General features: G+C 44.8%; 1 protein-coding gene across 1 annotated transcript; it reads left to right on the forward strand.

The window, feature by feature from the left end:
• Positions 1-1,535: 1,535 nt before the first annotated feature.
• LOC125375864 (mucin-2-like) lies at positions 1,536-20,787 on the forward strand (the record flags this gene model as incomplete). Its single annotated transcript, XM_048386769.1, has 6 exons — positions 1,536-1,691; positions 2,816-4,279; positions 8,688-8,829; positions 9,420-9,621; positions 9,843-9,988; positions 20,693-20,787. Coding segments are annotated over 6 exons (2,205 nt in total), but the record flags the coding sequence as incomplete, so codon positions are not given.
• Between the last annotated feature and the right edge of the window lie 318 nt (positions 20,788-21,105).

Below are 21,105 nucleotides of genomic sequence, written 5' to 3' on the forward strand. Positions count from 1 at the left end.
CTACCCTTCGCAGATGGATTATCCCATCTGCCCATCACAGATGGATTAGCTCATCTGTCAATCACAGACGGTTAATCAAAACGCCAATCAGAAGCTGATGATTCCTCCCTTCCAAGTGGATTATCCCACCACTCCAGTGATTAAAAAAAATGCTCCAAGGTCATACTGACACAGAGAGTATATAGGTGTGCCCCAACTGGCCCTACTGTCCCAACTTTCCATCCTGTCCCAACTGTCCCTCCTGTCCCTACTGTCCCAACTGTCCCTACTGTCCCTACTGTCCCAACTGTCCCTACTGTCCCAACTGTCCCTCCTGTCCCTCCTGTCCCAACTGTCCCATCTGTACCTATAGTCCCAACTGTCCCTCCTGTCCCTCCTGTCCCAACTGTCCCAACTGTCCCATCTGTACCTATTGTCCCAACTGTCCCTCCTGTCCCAACTGTCCCTACTGTCCCAAATGTCCTCGCCACTTGAAATAGAATCACGAAATGTCGCGATGGTTAATTAACCAAGATAGTTGCATTGTGATAATAGTTATAGAGAGAAAACAAACCATCCCCCTTTAAGGAATATTACTTAAAGTAATGACAAAAATTGCCAAGTGCGCTTTTTAAGAATCGTATCCCAATTGCGTGGATCGATGCTCATGATATCACTTGATTGTTTGTTCCAGACTCGATTATTTGCTAAGTGCGGCGTTAAATAACAAACAAACAAACAAACAAACAAACAAACAAACAAACAAACAAACAAACGTTATTGAATGAAAACAATAGCGGAGCCAAGTTTAGCATCAGCAGGAAAGTTGGTTATAATTCTCATCTCGCCAAACAAACTATCGAGGTGTTGTCATATTTATTGACAATCAGAAGCTGATGATTCCCCCCTTCCAAGTGGATTATCCCACCACTCCAGTGATTAAAAAAAATGCTCGAAGGTCACACTGACACACAGAGTATATAGGTGTGTGGCTATGTCGACCAGGGATCAAGTATATCACCTATTATAAATCTTTATTCAATCATAGCAGATGTGGCAGTCTTCCAACAAACATCATTTTCCCAAACAGAGCCCTTTCCCACACTCCTGTATACAGCGGCTATACAAACCGTTATTGTCACCCAAGCATTGTGGTGATTAAAAAAGACATTCAGATCCATCACGTGTCTCGGGGGCTGGGTGACACTGTCGTGGCACATTGGACGCTTATTTGTGATCTCGGTGCAACATGGTGATCGTACCCTCACATTCCACAGCAGACGCGTCGGCTGTTAGGGTAGAAATACGTCCCTACTGTCCGTACTATCCGTACTGTCCCTACTGTCTCTACTGTCCCTACTGTCCCTACTGTCCCAACTGTACCTCCTGTCCCTACTGTCCCTACTGTCCCTACTGTCCCAACTGTCCCTACTGTCCCAACTGTCCCTACTGTCCCTAATGTCCCTACTGTCTCTACTGTCCCTACTGTCCCTACTGTCCCAACTGTCCCTACTGCCCCAATTGTCCCTACTGTCCCAACTGTCCCTACTGTCCCTACTGTCCCTACTGTCTCTACTGTCCCAACTGTCCCTACTGTCCCAACTGTCTCTACTGTCCCTACTGTCCCAACTGTCCATCCTGTCCCTACTGTCTCTACTGTCCCTACTGTCCCTACTGTCACAACTGTACCTCCTGTCCCTACTGTCCCTACTGTCACAACTGTCCCTACTGTCCCTACTGTCCCAACTGTCCCTACTGTCCCTACTGTCCCAACTGTCCCAACTGTCTCTACTGTCCCAACTGTCCCAACTGCCCCAACTGTCCCTACTGTCCCAACTTTCCATCCTGTCCCAACTGTCCCTCCTGTCCCTACTGTCCCAACTGTCTCTACTGTCCCTACTGTCCCAACTGTCCCTACTGTCCCAACTGTCCCTCCTGTCCCTCCTGTCCCAACTGTCCCAACTGTCCCATCTGTACCTATTGTCCCAACTGTCCCTCCTGTCCCAACTGTCCCTACTGTCCCAAATGTCCTCGCCACTTGAAATAGAATCACGAAATGTCGCGATGGTTAATTAACCAAGATAGTTGCATTGTGATAATAGTTATAGAGAGAAAACAAACCATCCCCCTTTAAGGAATATTACTTAAAGTAATGACAAAAATTGCCAAGTGCGCTTTTTAAGAATCGTATCCCAATTGCGTGGATCGATGCTCATGATATCACTTGATTGTTTGTTCCAGACTCGATTATTTGCTAAGTGCGGCGTTAAATAACAAACAAACAAACAAACAAACAAACAAACAAACAAACGTTATTGAATGAAAACAATAGCGGAGCCAAGTTTAGCATCAGCAGGAAAGTTGGTTATAATTCTCATCTCGCCAAACAAACTATCGAGGTGTTGTCATATTTATTGACAATCAGAAGCAGATGATTCCCCCCTTCCAAGTGGATTATCCCACCACTCCAGTGATTAAAAAAAATGCTCGAAGGTCACACTGACACACAGGGTATATAGGTGTGTGGCTATGTCGACCAGGGATCAAGTATACCACCTATTATAAATCTTTATTCAATCATAGCAGATGTGGCAGTCTTCCAACAAACATCATTTTCCCAAACAGAGCCCTTTCCCACACTCCTGTATACAGCGGCTATACAAACCGTTATTGTCACCCAAGCATTGTGGTGATTAAAAAAGACATTCAGATCCATCACGTGTCTCGGGGGCCGGGTGACACTGTCGTGTCACATTGGACGTTTATTGGTGATCTCGGTGCAACATGGTGATCGTACCCTCAAATTCCACAGCAGACGCGTCGGCTGTTAGGGTAGAAATACGTCCCTACTGTCCGTACTGTCCGTACTGTCCCTACTGTCTCTACTGTCCCTACTGTCCCTACTGTCTCTACTGTCCCTACTGTCCCTACTGTCCCAACTGTCCCTACTGTCCCTACTGTCCCAACTGTCCCAACTGTCTCTACTGTCCCAACTGTCTCTACTGTCCCTACTGTCCCTACTGTACCTCCTGTCCCATCTGTACCTACTGCCCCAACTGTCTCTACTGTCCCTACTGTCCCAACTGTCTCTACTGTCCCTACTGTCCCTACTGTCCCTACTGTCTCTACTGTCCCAACTGTCTCTACTGTCCCTACTGTCCCAACTGTCTCTACTGTCCCTACTGTCCCAACTGTCTCTACTGTCTCTACTGTCCCTACTGTACCTACTGTCTCTACTGTCTCTACTGTCCCAACTGTCTCTACTGTCCCTACTGTCCCAACTGTCTCTACTGTCTCTACTGTCCCTACTGTACCTACTGTCTCTACTGTCCCTACTGTCCCAACTGTCTCTACTGTCCCTACTGTCCCTACTGTCCCTACTGTCCCTACTGTCTCTACTGTCCCAACTGTCTCTACTGTCCCTACTGTCCCTACTGTCTCTACTGTCCCTACTGTACCTACTGTCCCTACTGTCCCAACTGTCTCTACTGTCCCAACTGTCCCTACTGTCCCAACTGTCTCTACTGTCCCTACTGTCCCTACTGTCCCAACTGTCTCGACTGTCTCTACTGTCCCTACTGTCCCTACTGTCCCAACTGTCTCTACTGTCCCTACTGTCCCTACTGTCCCAACTGTCTCTACTGTCCCTACTGTCCCAACTGTCTCTACTGTCCCAACTGTCCCTACTGTCTCTACTGTCCCTACTGTCCCTACTGTCCCAACTGTCCCAACTGTCCCTACTGTCCCTCCTGTCCCTACTGTCCCAACTGTCCCTCCTGTCCCTACTGTCCCTACTGTCCCTACTGTCTCTACTGTCCCTACTGTCTCTACTGTCTCTACTGTCCCTACTGTCCCTACTGTCCCAACTGTCTCTACTGTCCCTCCTGTCCCTACTGTCCCTACTGTCCCTACTGTCTCTACTGTCCCTACTGTCCCTACTGTCCGAACTGTCCCTACTGTCTCTACTGTCCCAACTGTCCCTACTGTCCCTACTGCCCCAATTGTCCCTACTGTCCCAACTGTCCCAACTGTCCCTACTGTCCCAACTGTCCCTACTGTCCCAACTGTCCCAACTGTCCCCACTGCCCCAATTGTCCCTACTGTCCCAACTGTCTCTACTGTCCCAACTGTCCCTACTGTCCCAACTGTCCCTACTGTCCCTACTGTCCCAACTGTCCCTACTGTCCCTCCTTTCCGAAATGTCCCAACTGTCTCTACTGTCCCTACTGTCCCAACTGCCCCAACTGTCCCTACTGTCCCTACTGTCCCAACTGTCCCTACTGTCCCTCCTTTCCGAAATGTCCCAACTGTCCTAACTGTCCCAACTGTCCCTACTGTCCCAACTGTCCCTACTGTCCCAACTGTCCCTCCTGTCCCTACTGTCACAACTGTCCCATCTGTCCCTATTGTCCCAACTGTCCATCCTGTCCCTACTGTCCCTCCTGTCCCAACTGTCCATACTGTCTCTACTGTCCCTACTGTCCCAACTGTCCCTACTGTCCCAACTGTCCCTCCTGTCCCTACTGTCCCAACTGTCCCATCTGTACCTATTGTCCCAACTGTCCCTACTGTCCCAACTGTCCCAACTGTCCCTACTGTCCCATCTGTACCTATAGTCCCAACTGTCCCTCCTGTCCCAACTGTCCAAACTGTCCCAACTGTCCCATCTGTACCTATTGTCCCAACTGTCCCTCCTGTCCCAACTGTCCCTACTGTCCCAAATGTCCTCGCCACTTGAAATAGAATCACGAAATGTCGCGATGGTTAATTAACCAAGATAGTTGCATTGTGATAATAGTTATAGAGAGAAAACAAATCATCCCCCTTTAAGGAATATTACTTAAAGTAATGACAAAAATTGCCAAGTGCGCTTTTTAAGAATCGTATCCCAATTGCGTGGATCGATGCTCATGATGTCACTTGATTGTTTGTTCCAGGATCGATTATTTGCAGACCGCCGTCATATGGCTTGACGATTGCTAAGTGCGGCGTTAAATAACCAACCAACCAACCAACCAACCAACCAACAAACAAACAAACAAACAAACAAACAAACAAACAAACAAACAAACAAACAAACAAACAAACAAACAAACGGTATTGAATGAAAACAATAGTGGAGCCAAGTTTAGCATCAGCAGGAAAGTTGGTTATAATTCTCATCTCGCCAAACAAACTATCGAGGTGTTGTCATATTTATTGACATTTCGTACTAAAGACGCTACGCATGCGCACCTAAAACCGGATATGGTACGGATGGAGGAGGGGGTAACGTGTCCGAGTTCTATGCAGAATTCTGTCATGACAAACCGCAGTGTACCCCCGATATATTGCCGGAACACTGTCTCACCCTTTGAATCAGATACCTCTCCCTTTCCGGGGTAGAATAGGTCTTCAGCAACCCATCCTTGCCGTAAAAAGCGACAACGCTTGTCGTAAGAGTTATAGTTTCTTAGGCCCGGCAGTTTATAATACGAAAAGCAAATACGTAACTGGCCAGTATGGTCGTCAGACTGTTTTCCTCTCACGTATCAAGAAATGCGAGACCCATGAAGATCCGGGGTAAAATAGGTCTTCAGCAACCCATGCTTGCCGTAAAAGGCGACTAAGCATGTCGTAAAAGGCGACTAACGGGATCGGGTGGTCAGGCTCGCTGATTTGGTTGATGCATGTCATCGATCTCAATTGCGTGGATCGATGCTCATGATATCAATCACTGGATTGTCTGGTCCAGACTCGATTATTTACAGACCGCCGTCATATAGCTGGAATATTGCTGAGTGCGGCGTTAAACAACAGACAAACATGAGTACCATGTGAAGCGAAACACATATATGTTCGTTGCTGTAACCAAGTAACCACAGATATGTTTTGCTATCAAATTAGACTATCAAATAAGTTGTTTGGCAACGGATCAGATTGTGCATCTGATTTAGATACAAGTGTTCCTACCACAGGAATAATTAATAACATGCGTTTCCGTCAATCCATGACTAGACGTACAGAACAACTGCCGTTCTCTTGTCCCTAAGCCGATCTCTGGTGTCTCCGCGCTGTGATATGGATGGCATTGTACAAACTGCGGCGTAACACACGACTGAATCACATTACTTCCATGCAATAAGGCCGGCGTGTGTGGACTTTGAACAGCTTGTTTGTCAAATCACAGGGTGTCAGTTTAATGTGGGCATGGTGGCGGTCGTAGACGTTTGATTAAACCTTCGACCACGGGTCCGGTGCTGACAGACCAGGGGTTATAATCGGGACGCTTCAAACTTAGGATCAGCGAATCCTGGTATCTAAGGGAAGCAACAATGACGTGAGGTTTGGATTGAGGATGCATGTGCCCCAGAAGATGGTTATCAACATGATGAAGATGCGTACCTGCGTGCAAAGGTGCAGCGGTTAACTTCAATCAGTGCAACACAATTTATGTTGAGTGTGTTTTGCCTTTAGCAGTATCGAGCAATATTATGAGAGTGGGCATTGGACCAAGGCTGGGAATTGAACTCACCTTGATGCCTGACAGACCTACAATTTAACCACTGCACCATTGCACTGCGCAAGGCCAGTATCGCTTCTACTGGGGCCAACTTTACTAAACATTCTGCAGTTTAAAATCTCCAATATAAGAATCTACGGATATCACAATGGTTCGTCAGTGTCATTTATGAAAGTGAGTATCATGTGGTCCCGTCCAGTGCTAACAATGGTTAACAGTTTGTGTAAAGTTTTGATGTTTTTGTCGTCGCTGTTGATGTCCATGGCTGAAGAGTCACCTTGTGGCAACACAACCACTCACGTCTGCATCGTTGATGTAGACATCGCCTACAGGGGTGCCCCTCACGCCAGACTTACCGTTACAACTTGGCTGTCGTGTCACCGATATACACAGGGGGACGGAGGTGAGTGTTAACCTGACGAGTGTACTCAACTTTGTTTGTTTGTTTGTTTGTTTGTTGTTTAACGCCGCACTCAGCAATATTCCAGCTATATGACAGAGGCATGTACATTATCGAGTCTAGACCAGAGAATCCAGTGATTGACATCATGAGCATCGATCCACGCAATTGGGATCGATGACAAGCATCAACCAAGACAGCGAGCCTGACCACCCGATCCCGTTAGTCGCCTCTTACGACAAGCATAGTAACCTTTTACGGCAAGCATGGGTTGCTGAAGACCTATTCTACCCCGGAATCTTCACGGGTCTGACAAGCATGGGCTGCTGAAGACCTTTTATACCCCGGATCTTCACGGGTGGACAAGTCAGTAAAATGAGCAGAACTATAGACCAGAATAGTACAGATTCTAGTACTTAATTGGGTTGGGAGCCGTGCCAATTAACACTTGTCAGAAGGGTACACAAAGTACGTGATCTAGACTACCAGTTGTCGGACTTTCATTTTGTGGAAGCCTCGGTGTCTGAGTGGGTTAGATCGCTGACTTTGCGTGCTGGCGATTAAATGCCTCACTCTGGCAGTGTGGGTTCCAATCCCGGATGGGACTCAACCCAAAAAAGTACAATCATCTGTACTTTACTAAGGAAGTGTTATCCAAAATATAGCTTGTTACATTTGACAACGTTCTAAATGGCATTTATACGTTTCTATGTGGGACTCAAAACTAAGCTACCCATGCTTGCCGTAAAAGGCGACTATGATTTGTCGTAAGAAGCGACTAATGGGATCGGGTGGTCAGGCTCGCTGACTTGGTTGATGCATGCCATCATATCCAAATTGAGTAGATCGATACTCATGACGTCAATCACTGGATTATCTGGTCCAGACTCGATTATTTACAGACTGCCGTCATAAAGCTGAGTGCGGCGTAAAACAACAAACAAACAAGACGAATCCAATAATGATCCTAGTACCTGACACACCGCTTCTGCGACAGGTCCTGTACCGCTGGTAATACTTTGATGTTGTTACAGTTGCAGCGTCCACTACTTTAAGCACGACCGCGTTCGTGACCAACTCGTGTTATTCCGGGACAAGCCGAATAGCGACTCGTGCCCCTCTCATAGCCTTTTTTGCGACCGGGTTCCGTCTTAGCGCAAACGGGCATACCTAAAACAATTGTCAACTCGTTGCGTAATGGTTCACATATATTTCCCCGTATATTATATATATTTCAGATGCAATTTAAAGCACACCTGGACATGCGGAATTATACAGTATGATTGAACACATCTAACTGTGTCCTTGGTATATTTTTATATGCAAGACATATGTAAAATCAAAATTATTTCTGAGGGATTCTTTGATAACAACTTGAAATCAAAGGCGCTTTCTGATTGGTTTGTCGTATTTACGCACATGACATTCATCGATATGGGGACGAGTCTTCTTGCAGGTTACGGAAAGGGGCGAGTGGTGACGAATGGCACGACCGGTTCCGCTGCTTCCACTGCTGGTGGTGGTCGTGGTGATGAAGTCCCTACAAAGACAATTCCCATAACAGGTTTTGTGGGTACTGCTACTGTTGCCTCTGATACCCCGTCAGCCAATGTGATAACAAGTACCAACATTCCCAGCACAACCAATTCGCTTCAGAACATCACAAATGACCGTCCGGGAAATAGCAAAAATGCAACAAATTCGTCAAATTTGATGAGCAACATCATATTGGTTTCTGCTGATCTCCTGGTGCTGGCGAACAGAAAGTGGTACAGGTACAATTTCCACAAGGACTCATCTATGCAGATAGGGAGCACTGTCAGATGTCAGTATGTTGGCTATGACTCCAAAAACAAGCGCCTTATCTATGGTAAGAAGAACAACATTGCCATCGGCTATCTCACTGGGCAAGACTTGACACCGGAGTATCTTCGCATAGGAGGCACAGGTAATATATACTGTGCAGAAAAGTTTAGGGATTATGATTTATTTGGATTTTTTGTTGTGAAGACAGCGCACTCAAGTTCGTAAAAAATAGCCCTAAAAATAATCATGATCCCTAACTCATTTTGCTCAGTATAGATGATAGACCCTGTGATACAGACCTGGTTTTAGTTTGTTGTTTATCTTCGCACTCAGCAATAATCCACGCTGTCTGTAAATAATCGCGTCTGGACCGGACAATCAAGTGACTGATATTATGCAAGATACCCAAAATGATGACTGCACTCATGTGTGCAAAGAAATAAGAACGATCCTAGATCGTAGTACGATTCTTTGAGTGAGTTTGGTTTTACGCCGGTTTTAGCAATATTCCAGCAATATCATGGCGGGGGACACTAGGAAAGGAATTCACACATTGGGGTGTGGGGAGTCAAAGGAGCGAGCGAACGGCGTAACGACCAGGCTGTCCCACCGCTTCAGATGGTGTTTTGGACTCTTGAATGGTACTAAGTGCAGTGTTAGCAGAAACAAACAAATATAACAAAACATCATTCGAGATCATGGCACCTGCGGTATTCTTTTTTTCAAAATCAGGAGTGACTTCAATGTTTGCGATGGACACAAATGAAGACCGATTGTTCTTAATTGGGACCATCACCATCAAGGATGGGGGAAGGTGCCCAGTGTGTATCTACAGCCTTAGTACTGTGGAGAGAAGTGACCCATTGTTCATAAAGGATGTTCACCGGGATATTCCAGTCAGTGGAACAAGAATGGCTATTGATATCAAGACCAAGTGAGTGTGTGTGTGTGTGTGTGTGTGTGTGTGTGTGTGTGTGTGTGTGTGTGTGTGTGTGTGCATTGTCTTTCAAGTAAGGGAGTACTACCCTGACACCATTGCATTCAAGTAATTATGCGAATATATAATTGCGAGAGAGTATTTACAACCCCAAAAGAATCTTCAAATGATATATTCATGTATTAAATCCTAGTTAACAGCAACGATTTATGTTTTAGGACACTGTACATGGTGACGGAACAGGTAGAGAGCACTGGCTTTCAGTACAAGAGATATATATCTGGTGTCTCCTACTCAGGACAGGAGAAGAAAAGGACCCCTATCAACACAGGGAAAACGTATGGTCTGGTCTTTGATAGTAAAGGTAAAGGAGGATACAGGGACAAGGGGGTGGCAGCGTGGAGTTTGTGCACAGCTTTTTTTATTTTTTTGTTTGTTGTTTAACGCCATATGATGTCAACCGCTGAAGTGTCTGGTCCAGATTCGATTATTTACAGACCGCCGTCATATAACTGGAATATTGCTGAGTGCGGCGTTAACAACAAACAAAACAAACAAACAGTAGGATGGCCATGCAAAGGAAAGGATTTCCGGAGATAATTCTCTGGGGAACAAGTGGCTTGCCTGTGCATGTGTTTGTGACCGATGCCACCTGACGATGCCACCTGACGGGCAGGGTACGAATATCTGGTATCCTTACTGTTTGATAGTGATCCATAGACAGACGCTTACGATATTGTCGGAATGGAACAATTGACTCTTAGGAAACTTCTCACTTATTTGGTCGACCGCGTCCGTGATCTTGTCGGTATATCTGGTGCACACACACACACACACACACACACACACACACACACACACACACACACACACACACACCACACACACACACACACACACACACACACACACACACACACACACACACACACACACACACACACACGCGATATTTATCGTACGTTAAACCCAATCTTTACCTCACACCTACGAAAATGGAAATGGTTTTGACGCTTTAATTTATATCTTTTTACAGAAAATGTCCTGCTTTACGTGAATAAGAAAAACGTATTAGTTAGTGTGGACCCGCTGACAGATCACGTGACACAACTTTCCTATGAATGCCCTAGAAGTACTAAGTTGATTGTGGTGGCTGACGACAGGATCATACTTCTGGGAAGTACACAGTAAGTCACAACATTTGAAGTAATGAGGTCATAGTTCTCTGAAGTACACAGTAAGTCTCAACATTTGAAGTAATGAGGTCATTGTTCTCTGAAGTACACAGTAGGTCAAAACAATTTAAGTAATGAGGTCATAGTTCTCTGAAATACACAGTAAGTCACAACATTTGAAGTAAAGAGATCATAGTTCTCTGAAGTACACAGTAAGTCTCAAGATTTGTAGTAATGAGATCATAGTTCTTTGAATTACACAGTAAGTCGAAACATTTGAAGTAATGAGATCATAGTTCTTTGAAGTACACAGTAAGTCTCAAGATTTGTAGTAATGAGGTCATAGTTCTCGAAAGTACACTGAAATATCAACATTTGTAGAAATAAGGTCATACTTCTGGGAAGTACACAGTAAGTCTCAACATTTGCAGTCATGAGGTCATAGTTCTCTGAAGTAGACAGTAAGTATCAACATTTGAAGTGATGAGATCATAGTTCTCTGAAGTACACAGTAAGTCTCAACATTTGAAGTAATGAGGTCACAGTTCTCTGAAGTACACAGTAGGGCTCAACATTTGGAGTAATGAGATCATAGTTCTCTGAAGTACACAGTAAGTCTCAACATTTGAAGTAATGAGGTCATAGTTCTCTGAAGTACACAGTAAGTCTCAACATTTAAAGTAATGAGGTCACAGTTCTGTGAAGAACACAGTAAGTCTTCACATTTGAAGTAATGAGGTCACAGTTCTGGGAAGTACACAGCAAGTCTCAACAGTGGTAGTAATGAGGGCATAGTTCTCTGAAGTACACAGTAAGTCTCAACATTTGAAGTAATGAGATCATAGTTCTCTGAAGTACACAGCAAGTCTCAACATTTGTAGTAATGAGGTCATAGTTCTCTGAAGTACACAGTAAGTCACAACTTTTGAAGTAATGAGATCATAGTTCTCTGAAGTACTCAGCAAGTCTCAACATTTGTAGTAATGAGGTCATAGTTCTCTGAAGTACACAGTAATTCTCAACAGTGGTAGTAATGAGGTCATAGTTCTCTGAAGTACACAGTAATTCTCAACAGTGGTAGTAATGAGGTCATAGTTCTCTGAAGTACACAGTAAGTCTCAAGATTTGAAGTAATGAGATTATAGTTCTCTGAAGTACACAGTTAGTATCAACATTTGAAGTAATGAGGTCAAAGCTCTCTGAAGTAGACAGTATTAACATTTGAGTGAGTGAGTGAGTGAGTTGGGTTTCACGCCACTTTCAACAGTATTCCAGTTATATCACGGCGTGCCAGCTTAATGTGGGAGGAAAGCCCGAAGTGATGCAGGTCCCAGACGTTTACCACTTCGGTGAAACCCACGAGCAAGGGTATGTTGCTGACAAACCTAGAAACATAATCGGGGCGAACCGGGATTCTCAACATTTGAAGTAATGAGGTCATAGTTCTCTGAAGTTTTCAGCAACCCATGCTTGCCCCAAAAGGAGACTATGGTTGTCGTAAGAGGCGACTAACGGGATCGGGTGGTCAGGCTCGCTGACTTGGTTGATGCATGTCATCGTATCCCAATTGGCTGGTTCGATGCTCCTGATATTAATCACTGGATTGTCTGGTCAAGACTCGATTATTTACACACCGCCGTCATATAGCTGGAATTATGTCTGAGTGCGGCGTAAAAGAACAAACCAATCTAACAACTTAGTGACAATTTGACAAAAATTTGTTGAGGAGGTTCTGGCTATCATGTATTGATGTTATATATTTGGTTGTGCAGTTATGTTGTGTGAGCTCTTCCTTGAGTTGGTTAAACGTGGGCGTATGATTGGAATATTTAAATCTATAACTCATGTATTTTGATACAATGATTAGCGCATGTATTGGGTTGTATGTCTGTGCTGGATAACCTATTAAGAAAACGTCTTTAGTAATTTTGATTTTGATCTGTAGTCCTGTTATAGTGCCGCTATCAGTTGATGTACGTTTCACATTTCAGGGCGTTTGACTACGACAGACAATGGGAAAGGAAGAACGCCATCAAATTAGAAAGGGGAGTACAACTAGCAGTTTTAGTGGATTCCTCGATGTGGCCACACAGCGATGCTCCGTCTGTGTGATGTGTACCAATTACATTGTCTCCAACAAAATTCTCTATATATCTCCACAAATATAGTTTTTTGTTTTTGTTTTTGTTGTTGTTGTTGTTGTTGTTTAACGCACTCAGCAATATTCCAGCTGTTCGACGGCGGTCTGTACATAATCGAGTCTGGATCAGACAATCCAGTGATTGACATCATGAACATCGACCCATGCAACCAAGTAAGCGGGCCTTGCAACCCGATCCCGTTAGTCGCCTACTACGACACGCATAGTTGCCTGCTACGGCAAGCATGGGTTCCTGAAGACCTATTCTACCCCGGGTCTTCACGGGTCCCATGAATATAGGGGCGGTTGGATAGCCTGTTGGTTAATGCGTCCGTTCGTCACGCTGAAAGACCGGGTTCGATTCCCCACATGGGTACAATTTATGAAGCCCATTTCTTGTGTCCCCCCCCCCGTGATATTGAGGAATATTGCTAAAAACGGCATAAAATACAACTCACGCCATAATTGCATTCTCCATGTTAGCTTGATGTGGGATAAAAACCCGAAGTGATGCAGACGTTTACCAATTGGTGAAACCCACGAGCACATGATGTTTGTTTGTTGTTTAACGCCCCACTCAGCAATATTCCAGCTATATGACGGCGGTTTGTAAATAATCGAGTCTGGACCAGACAATCCAGTGATTGACATCATGAGCGTCGATCCACGCAATTGATATACGATGACATGCATCAACCAAGTCAGCGAGCCTGACCAACCGATCCCGTTAGTCGCCTTTTATGACAAGCATAGTCGCCATCTACGGCAAGCATTGGTTGCTGAAGACCTATTCTTACCCGGATCTTCACGGGTCTCGCATTTCTTGACACGTGAGAGGAAAACAGTTACGTATTTGCTTTTCGTATAATAAACTGCCTGGGGCCACGGGTGGCCCAGTCGTCTTAGGCGCCGCGATTCGCTGTGCAGAGTTGCGTCCCTTGGGCACGCCAGAAACCTATGATTGTGGGTTCGAATCCCGGTTCGCCCCGATTATGTTTCTAGGTTTGTCAGCACCATACCCGTGCTTGTGGGTTTCACCGCAGCGAAACGTCTGAGACCTGCATCACTTCGGGCTTTCCTTCCACATTAAGCTGACACGCTGTGATATAACTGGAATACTGTTAAAAGCGGCGTTAAACCCAACTCACTCACTCACTCACTATAAACTGCCGGGCCTAAGAAACTATAACTTGAACCGAAACATTACAAACTTTATCAAAACGTTTCTATACTGGAAACAGTGCCCGAAAAACTGCAAACTTAAGGTCCAAAAAAACAACTAGGAAAATCGTAACAAATACCAACGTATAACCATTTCTATGTGTTCTTTTGGTCACCATCAATCATGCGTGTACACTTTCCTTAGCCCCCCGTCATTTTTCTTCAGTAAAGTCTATAAACGGTTACAGAGCTAAAAAACGACCCGTGAAGATCCGGGGTAGAATAGGTCTTCAGCAACCAATGCTTGCCGTAAAAGGTCACTATGCTTGTATTAAAAGGCGACTAACGGGATCGGGTGGTCAGGCTCGCTGACTTGGTTAATGCATGTCATTGATCCAATTGCGTGGTTCGATGCTCATGATATTAGTCACTGGATTGTCTGGTCCAGACTCGGTTATTTTACAGACCGCCGTCATATAGCTGGAATATTGCTGAGTGCGGCGTTAAACAACAAACCAACCAACCAACTACAGAGCAAAAAGGCGAGAAATCATAATGGCCCCTTTAAAACCCACTGAAAGTTGAGCCTGTAAATTTCCTGAAATATTCACAATGCTGTAATAAAGGTTATCGGTCCTGTTTATATGACTGCTATCTGACTCTTTTCCTTTTTATCACGTCAGCGTTGGACTGATGATGCTGTCAATTCCTAGTCCCATGAACAATTCATAGCAATTGCTGAAGGTGTTTCTCACGTCCTGAATTATACATTATCCTGCCGCGGTCTTAACGTGAGTAATAAATCACATAACTGATCAATGGCATGGGGAGACCCAGTCGTTTTAAGCGCTGCGATTCTCTGTGCTGAGTTGGGTTGGTTGGTCTGTTGGTTGTTTCAGTCGTATGACGCTATTTGAAATTCTGTTCGAAAAAACATACATTACAATCCAAGACATTAGTACAAAGGCTTGTTGGTTGGTTTGTTGGTTTGTTGTTTAACGCCGCACTCAGCAATATTCCAGCTATATGACGGCGGTCTGTAAATAATCGAGTCTGGACCAGACAATCCAGTGATTAATATCATGAGCATCGATCCACGCAATTGGGATCGATGACATGCATCAACCAAGTCAGCGAGCCCGACCACCCGATACCGTTAGTCGCCTTTTACGACAAGCAGTCACCTTTTACGGCAAGCATGGGTTGCTGAAGACCTATTCTACCCCGGAATCTTCACGGGTCGTGCTGAGTTTGGTACGCCAGAAATCAATGATCCTGGGTTCGAATTCCGGTTCGTCCCGATTATGTTCCTTGGTTTGTCTGCTCCATACCCGTGCTCGTGGGTTTCATCGAAGTGGTAAACGTCTGAGGCCTGCATCAAATCGGACTTTCCTCCCACATTAAGCCAACGCGCCATGATATAACTGGAATACTGTTCAAACCGTGCCCCGTCATTTTGGTGATTAAATATATAGACTGAACAACAAAAGTTCCTGTGACATTGAATAAGATTTAATGCAAAGTTATGTTTTTAATCAAATCTGAAACAATTTCGGTTTGCAACAGATAAAATACTCCTGTAAGTGTTCGAATGGTTTAATTTGCCATACTGACTTCGAAAAATGCGTGATTTCATTAAAAAAAACCATGAACATGCCAAAATGTCAATTTACAAATCAATAGCGTGTGTGTCCACCTCTGGTTGCGATGCAAGCCACACATCTTCGTCTCATGGAATGGACCAGGCGTCGCAGTCCTGTGGGATATCTGTCCATATCTGTTGGAGCATGTTTCGAAGTTCCTGGAGTGTCTGTGGATCTCGTGGTTGACGTCGAAGACGCCGATCCATCTCATCCCACATGTGCTCGATTGGTGAGAGATCAGGGGAGCAAGCCGGCCAGGGGATGACATTCACGTTGTTTTGTTGAAGAGAATCCTGAACAAGTCGAGCAATATGAGGCCGGGAGTTGTCATGTTGAAAGGTAATGCCAGGACCATGACGACGCAAAGACAGTAGAACAACCGGGCCGATGATCTTGTCGCGGTAGCGCTGTCCATTGAGATTTCCCTCAACCATTATCAAACGGGTCCTGTCTTGCTGTTATCCCATCCAATACCATAACGCTGCCGCCCCCGAACCGATCTTCTTGCATGACACAATGATTGACGTAAGTTTCACCACGACGTCGGTTCACTCGAATCCGTCCATCGCTGTGGCTGAAGTGAAAACGAAACTCGTCAGTGAATAGAACTTGTCCCACTGCATGGCCTTCCAGCGTAGACGCTGTCTGCATCACTGTAGACATGATGACTGTGGCTTCCTGTCAAAATGGGACGTCTGGCGGGTCTTCTGGCAACAATACCTGCACATCTGAGGCGACGACGTACGGTTTGTGAAGATATTCGTCGAAGGCCAGGGATGCTTCTTGCAGTCACTGTTGCTGGCTGGAATCGATTTCGTAGGTGCGTTGTTGGAATCCAATTGTCTTGTCGATTATTGGTTACGCGTGGCCTGCCACTCCGAGGATGGCCTCTGACTGCATTCGTCGGTTGCCAACGTTGCCAACGTTGCAACGTGATGTTAAACCGTTGCAAGACAAAAACACTATTTGGTGTTTCTGTCTTGCAACGGTTTAACATCACGTTGACTCGATCCTGCTTCAAGCATACCAATGGCTGGCAGACGCTCATTTTCGGACAGGCGTGGCATTTCGTCATGTTGAATAATTGCGTAATTTGGTTGTGTTTCTGAGTGGTTGTTGTCAGCACGATGCTAAACAATGCATATGGAATCCCGTTAACGCACGTGTTTTTACACCCATTCTTGGGTAGTGAAAGGCATGGGGCTTGCAGAAAAGTCAACTTTTGCATGGAATGCAAGCTTTTCTGTCGCGTTTTTGTGACTTGATTCCATACATGTACTACAATATTGAAAACCAAACTTTACTTGTTTGAAAAATACACTAAAATATTGGTGTCACAGGAACTTTTGTTGTTGAGTATATCTTAATGACCTGTAAGTAATGAACTGCGTTTTGCTATTTTAATACATTACAATACAGCACGAAACATTGAGAAAAATAAAAACAAAGTCATTAACATTGAATGCCACTGACAATAAGTTTAATACTTACAATGAGTGATCTTCATTAATACTTCCGATTGCGTAGTAAATACATTAATTACGATGTTACAGTTTAGCCCGACATTCATATGTCGACACATATTAATGATTAGATCCTCAGTTGCAAAAAATAATCCCGAATCCCGACAGTGACAAAACGTTTCTATGTTCTTCAGAAATCTCTGCTGAAGGCAGGGTTGCTTATATTGAGCATGTGTTTATGAATCTTCATCACATAGTGATGATACCAGGTGTTTTCGAAAAGGTAAGCGCACCCTGTCAGCAGGCACTCGTCACAAACACATGCAAAGGCAAGTCAAGTGGTCATCTGAAAATACACGGGAACATATGGTACAAGTCCAAATAGGGAATTGCATCGGACATCATTTTTGTCACTGATGAGTCAAATTTGGAAATGTCCTCTACATGTCTACAATAAAACCTTTTGAAAGCTTTACCGAGGGGTTGAATGTTGTACTCTTGATCAAACAGCTTCTGAGCATGGTTCGTATGACGCTGTTTGAAATTCTGTTCGAAAAACATACATTACAATTCAAGCATTAGTACGAAGGCTTGTTCTCAAATAATGTCAACATGCGGTGTCAGTGTGAGCGAGTATGGTTTTACGCCGCTTTTAGCAATATTCCAGCAATATCACGGCATGGGACACCAGACATGGGCTTTACATATTGTACCTATGTCGGGAATCGAACCCGGGTCTTCGGCGTGACGAGCGAACGCTTTAACCACTATGCTACCCGACCGCCCCTACACCGAATAGACACAATGATGAGGTAGCGTTCACTCTTCACCACTTGCACTGACGTTGATAGTAATGGAAGATTGGCGAAGAATGAGTGATGGCATCAGGGACCTCGGTCCACGTCTTGGATTTTGTGTAACAGGTACGTAAGCGGAAATCACGGTTGACAGCCTTGCAAAGATACTTCTTCGTTTTCAGACATCTCTTCATGCAGTGGCTTAGTGTCTTGAAGTGAATAGTTTTGGCATTATATCCAAAAAGCACATGGTTCTTGTATTCTAAGAACTCATTGCTGAAGGTCTTGCATTCTGAAATTAATGAAAAACACGAGTGTGAAGCTATGACATGATGAGTGAGTGAGTGAGTATGGTTTTACGCTGCTTTTAGCAATTTCCCAGCAAATATCATCAGTCTTGGGCTTCACATATTGATTGTTGTTGTTGGTTTGTTGTTTAACGCCGCACTCAGCAATATTCCAGCTATATGACGGCGGTCTGTAAAAAGTCGAGTCTGGACCAGGCAATCCAGTGATTGATATCATGAGCATTGATCAACGCAATTGCGAGCATGAACACCCGATCCATTTAGCGGTCAAGAAGCCACCTTCATCTGTAAATGGACGGGCATTATGTCCCTAACTTATACACATAAAAACACGCTCCAAATTCGATTCATGTATCTACAGAATTCAGTCTCTCAAAATGTAAACGGGGAACTTGTCGAATTTGTTATTATCTAGTTGAAAAATTCGTGTATAAAACCTGGACTTGACCCCTGAAGGTCCGGGGTAGAATAGGTCTTCAGCAACCCATGCTTGTCGTAACAGGCGACTCACGGAATCGGGTGGTCAGGCTCGCTGACTTTGTTGAAGCATGTCATCGATCCCAATTGCGTGGATCGATGCTCATTATATCAATCGCTGCATTTTCTGGTCCGGGCTCGATTATTTACAGATCGCCGACATATAGCTGGAATATTGCTGAGTGCGGCGTAAAACAACAAATCAACAACAACTTACCCGGACTTCTCAGCAAAAGGTGGTATTTAAGTTACAATATGCCAAGTGTGTCATGAGGAATACATTGGACAAACGGAGTGCAGAGGGAATGCGCGTCCATAAACAACAGATATAGGACCCTGAAACAACCCCCTTAAGCGCTCACATCGACAAATGCGCAGCAGGAAAGGAAATAAAATGTCAGATATTCCCTTTCTTTAAAATGTTTGTTTGTTTGTGGTTTAACGCCACTCTCAGCAATATTCAAGCTATATGACGGCGGTCTGTAAATAATCGAGCCTGGTCCAGACAATCCAGTGAGTGACATCATGAGCATCGATCTACACAATTGGGATACGATGACATTCAAAGAAGTAAGAAGCTCATGATGTCAATCACTGGATTGTCTGGTCCAGACTCGATTATTTACAGATCGCCGTCATATTGCTGAGTGCGGCGTTAAACAACAAACAAACAAACAAACAAACACACACTATCTAATTACCAGAAAGTAACCTGCATCTTTTTGTTGCGGGGTCAATGCTGTAACCTATTTCGCATTTACATATGCCACCAACACACTTGTACTCTGGTGTATGTTCAGTACTGTTGCCTGGTGTACGTTCAGTACTGTTGCCTGGTGTACGTGCAGTACTGTTGCCTGGTGTACGTTCAGTATTGTTGCCTTCTGTACTTGCAGTACTGTTGCCTGGTGTACGTTCAGTACTGTTGCCTGCTGTATGTTCAGTACTGTTGCCTGGTGTACGTTCAGTACTGTTGCCTAGTGTACGTTCAGTACTGTTGCCTGGTGTACGTTCAGTACTGTTGCCTAGTGTACGTTCAGTACCGTTGCCTGGTGTATGTTCAGTACTGTTGCCTGTTGTAGGTTCAGTACTGTTGCCTGGTGTACGTTCAGTACTGTTGCCTGTTGTAGGTTCAGTACTGTTGCCTGGTGTACGTGCAGTACTGTTGCCCGGTGCTTGTTCAGTACTGTTGCCTGGTGTACGTTCAGTACTGTTGCCTGGTGTACGTTCAGTACTGTTGCCTGTTGTAGGTTCAGTACTGTTGCCTGGTGTACGTTCAGTATTGTTGCCTTGTGTATGTTCAGTACTGTTGCCTGGTGTACGTTCAGTACTGTTGCCTGGTGTACGTTCAGTACTGTTGCCTTGTGTAGGTTCAGTACTGTTGCCTTGTGTAGGTTCAGTACTGTTGCCTGGTGTACTTTCAGCACTGTTGCCTGGTGTACGTTCAGTATTGTTGCCTGGTGTACGTGCAGTACTGTTGCCTGCTGTACGTGCAGTACTGTTGCCTGGTGTACGTTCAGCACTGTTACCCGGTGTACGTTCAGTATTGTTGCCTGGTGTACTTTTAGTACTGTTGCCTGCTGTACGTGCAGTACTGTTGCCTGGTGTACGTTCAGTACTGTTGCCTGGTGTACGTTCAGTACTGTTGCCTGGTGTACGTTCAGTACTGTTGCCCGGTGTACGTTCAGTACTGTTGCCTGGTGTACGTGCAGTACTGTTGCCTGGTGTACGTTCAGTACTGTTGCCTGGTGTACGTTCAGTACTGTTGCCTGGTGTACGTTCAGTACTGTTGCCCGGTGTACGTTCAGTATTGTTGCCTGGTGTACGTGCAGTACTGTTGCCTGGTGTACGTTCAGTACTGTTGCCCGGTGTACGTTCAGTATTGTTGCCTGGTGTACTTTCAGTACTGTTGCCTGCTGTACGTGCAGTACTGTTGCCTGGTGTACTTTCAGTACTGTTGCCTGCTGTACGTGCAGTACTGTTGCCTGAAATAAAATGACACCGAAATATCACTTGTATGTTATTTTCCACTAACAAACAATCAACAAAACACCAAGCTTGAACACTCTTTCATTTAGACCCTTACAAGTGAAGGTTACTATCCTATCCCCGTGAAGATCCGGGGTAGAATAGGTCTTCAGCAACCCATGCTTGTCGTAAAAGGCGACTATGCTTGTCGTGAGAGGCGACTAACGGGATCGGGTGGTCAGGCTCGCTGACTTGATTGATGCATGTCATCGTATCCTAATTGCGTGGATCGATGCTCATGATATTAATCACTGGATTGTCTGGTCCAGACTTGATTATTTACAGACCG

This window comes from Haliotis rufescens, unplaced genomic scaffold (genome assembly GCF_023055435.1).
Source record: "Haliotis rufescens isolate VD_foot unplaced genomic scaffold, xgHalRufe1.0.p SCAF_60, whole genome shotgun sequence".
In the NCBI taxonomy this organism is placed as follows: Eukaryota; Metazoa; Mollusca; class Gastropoda; order Lepetellida; family Haliotidae; genus Haliotis; species Haliotis rufescens.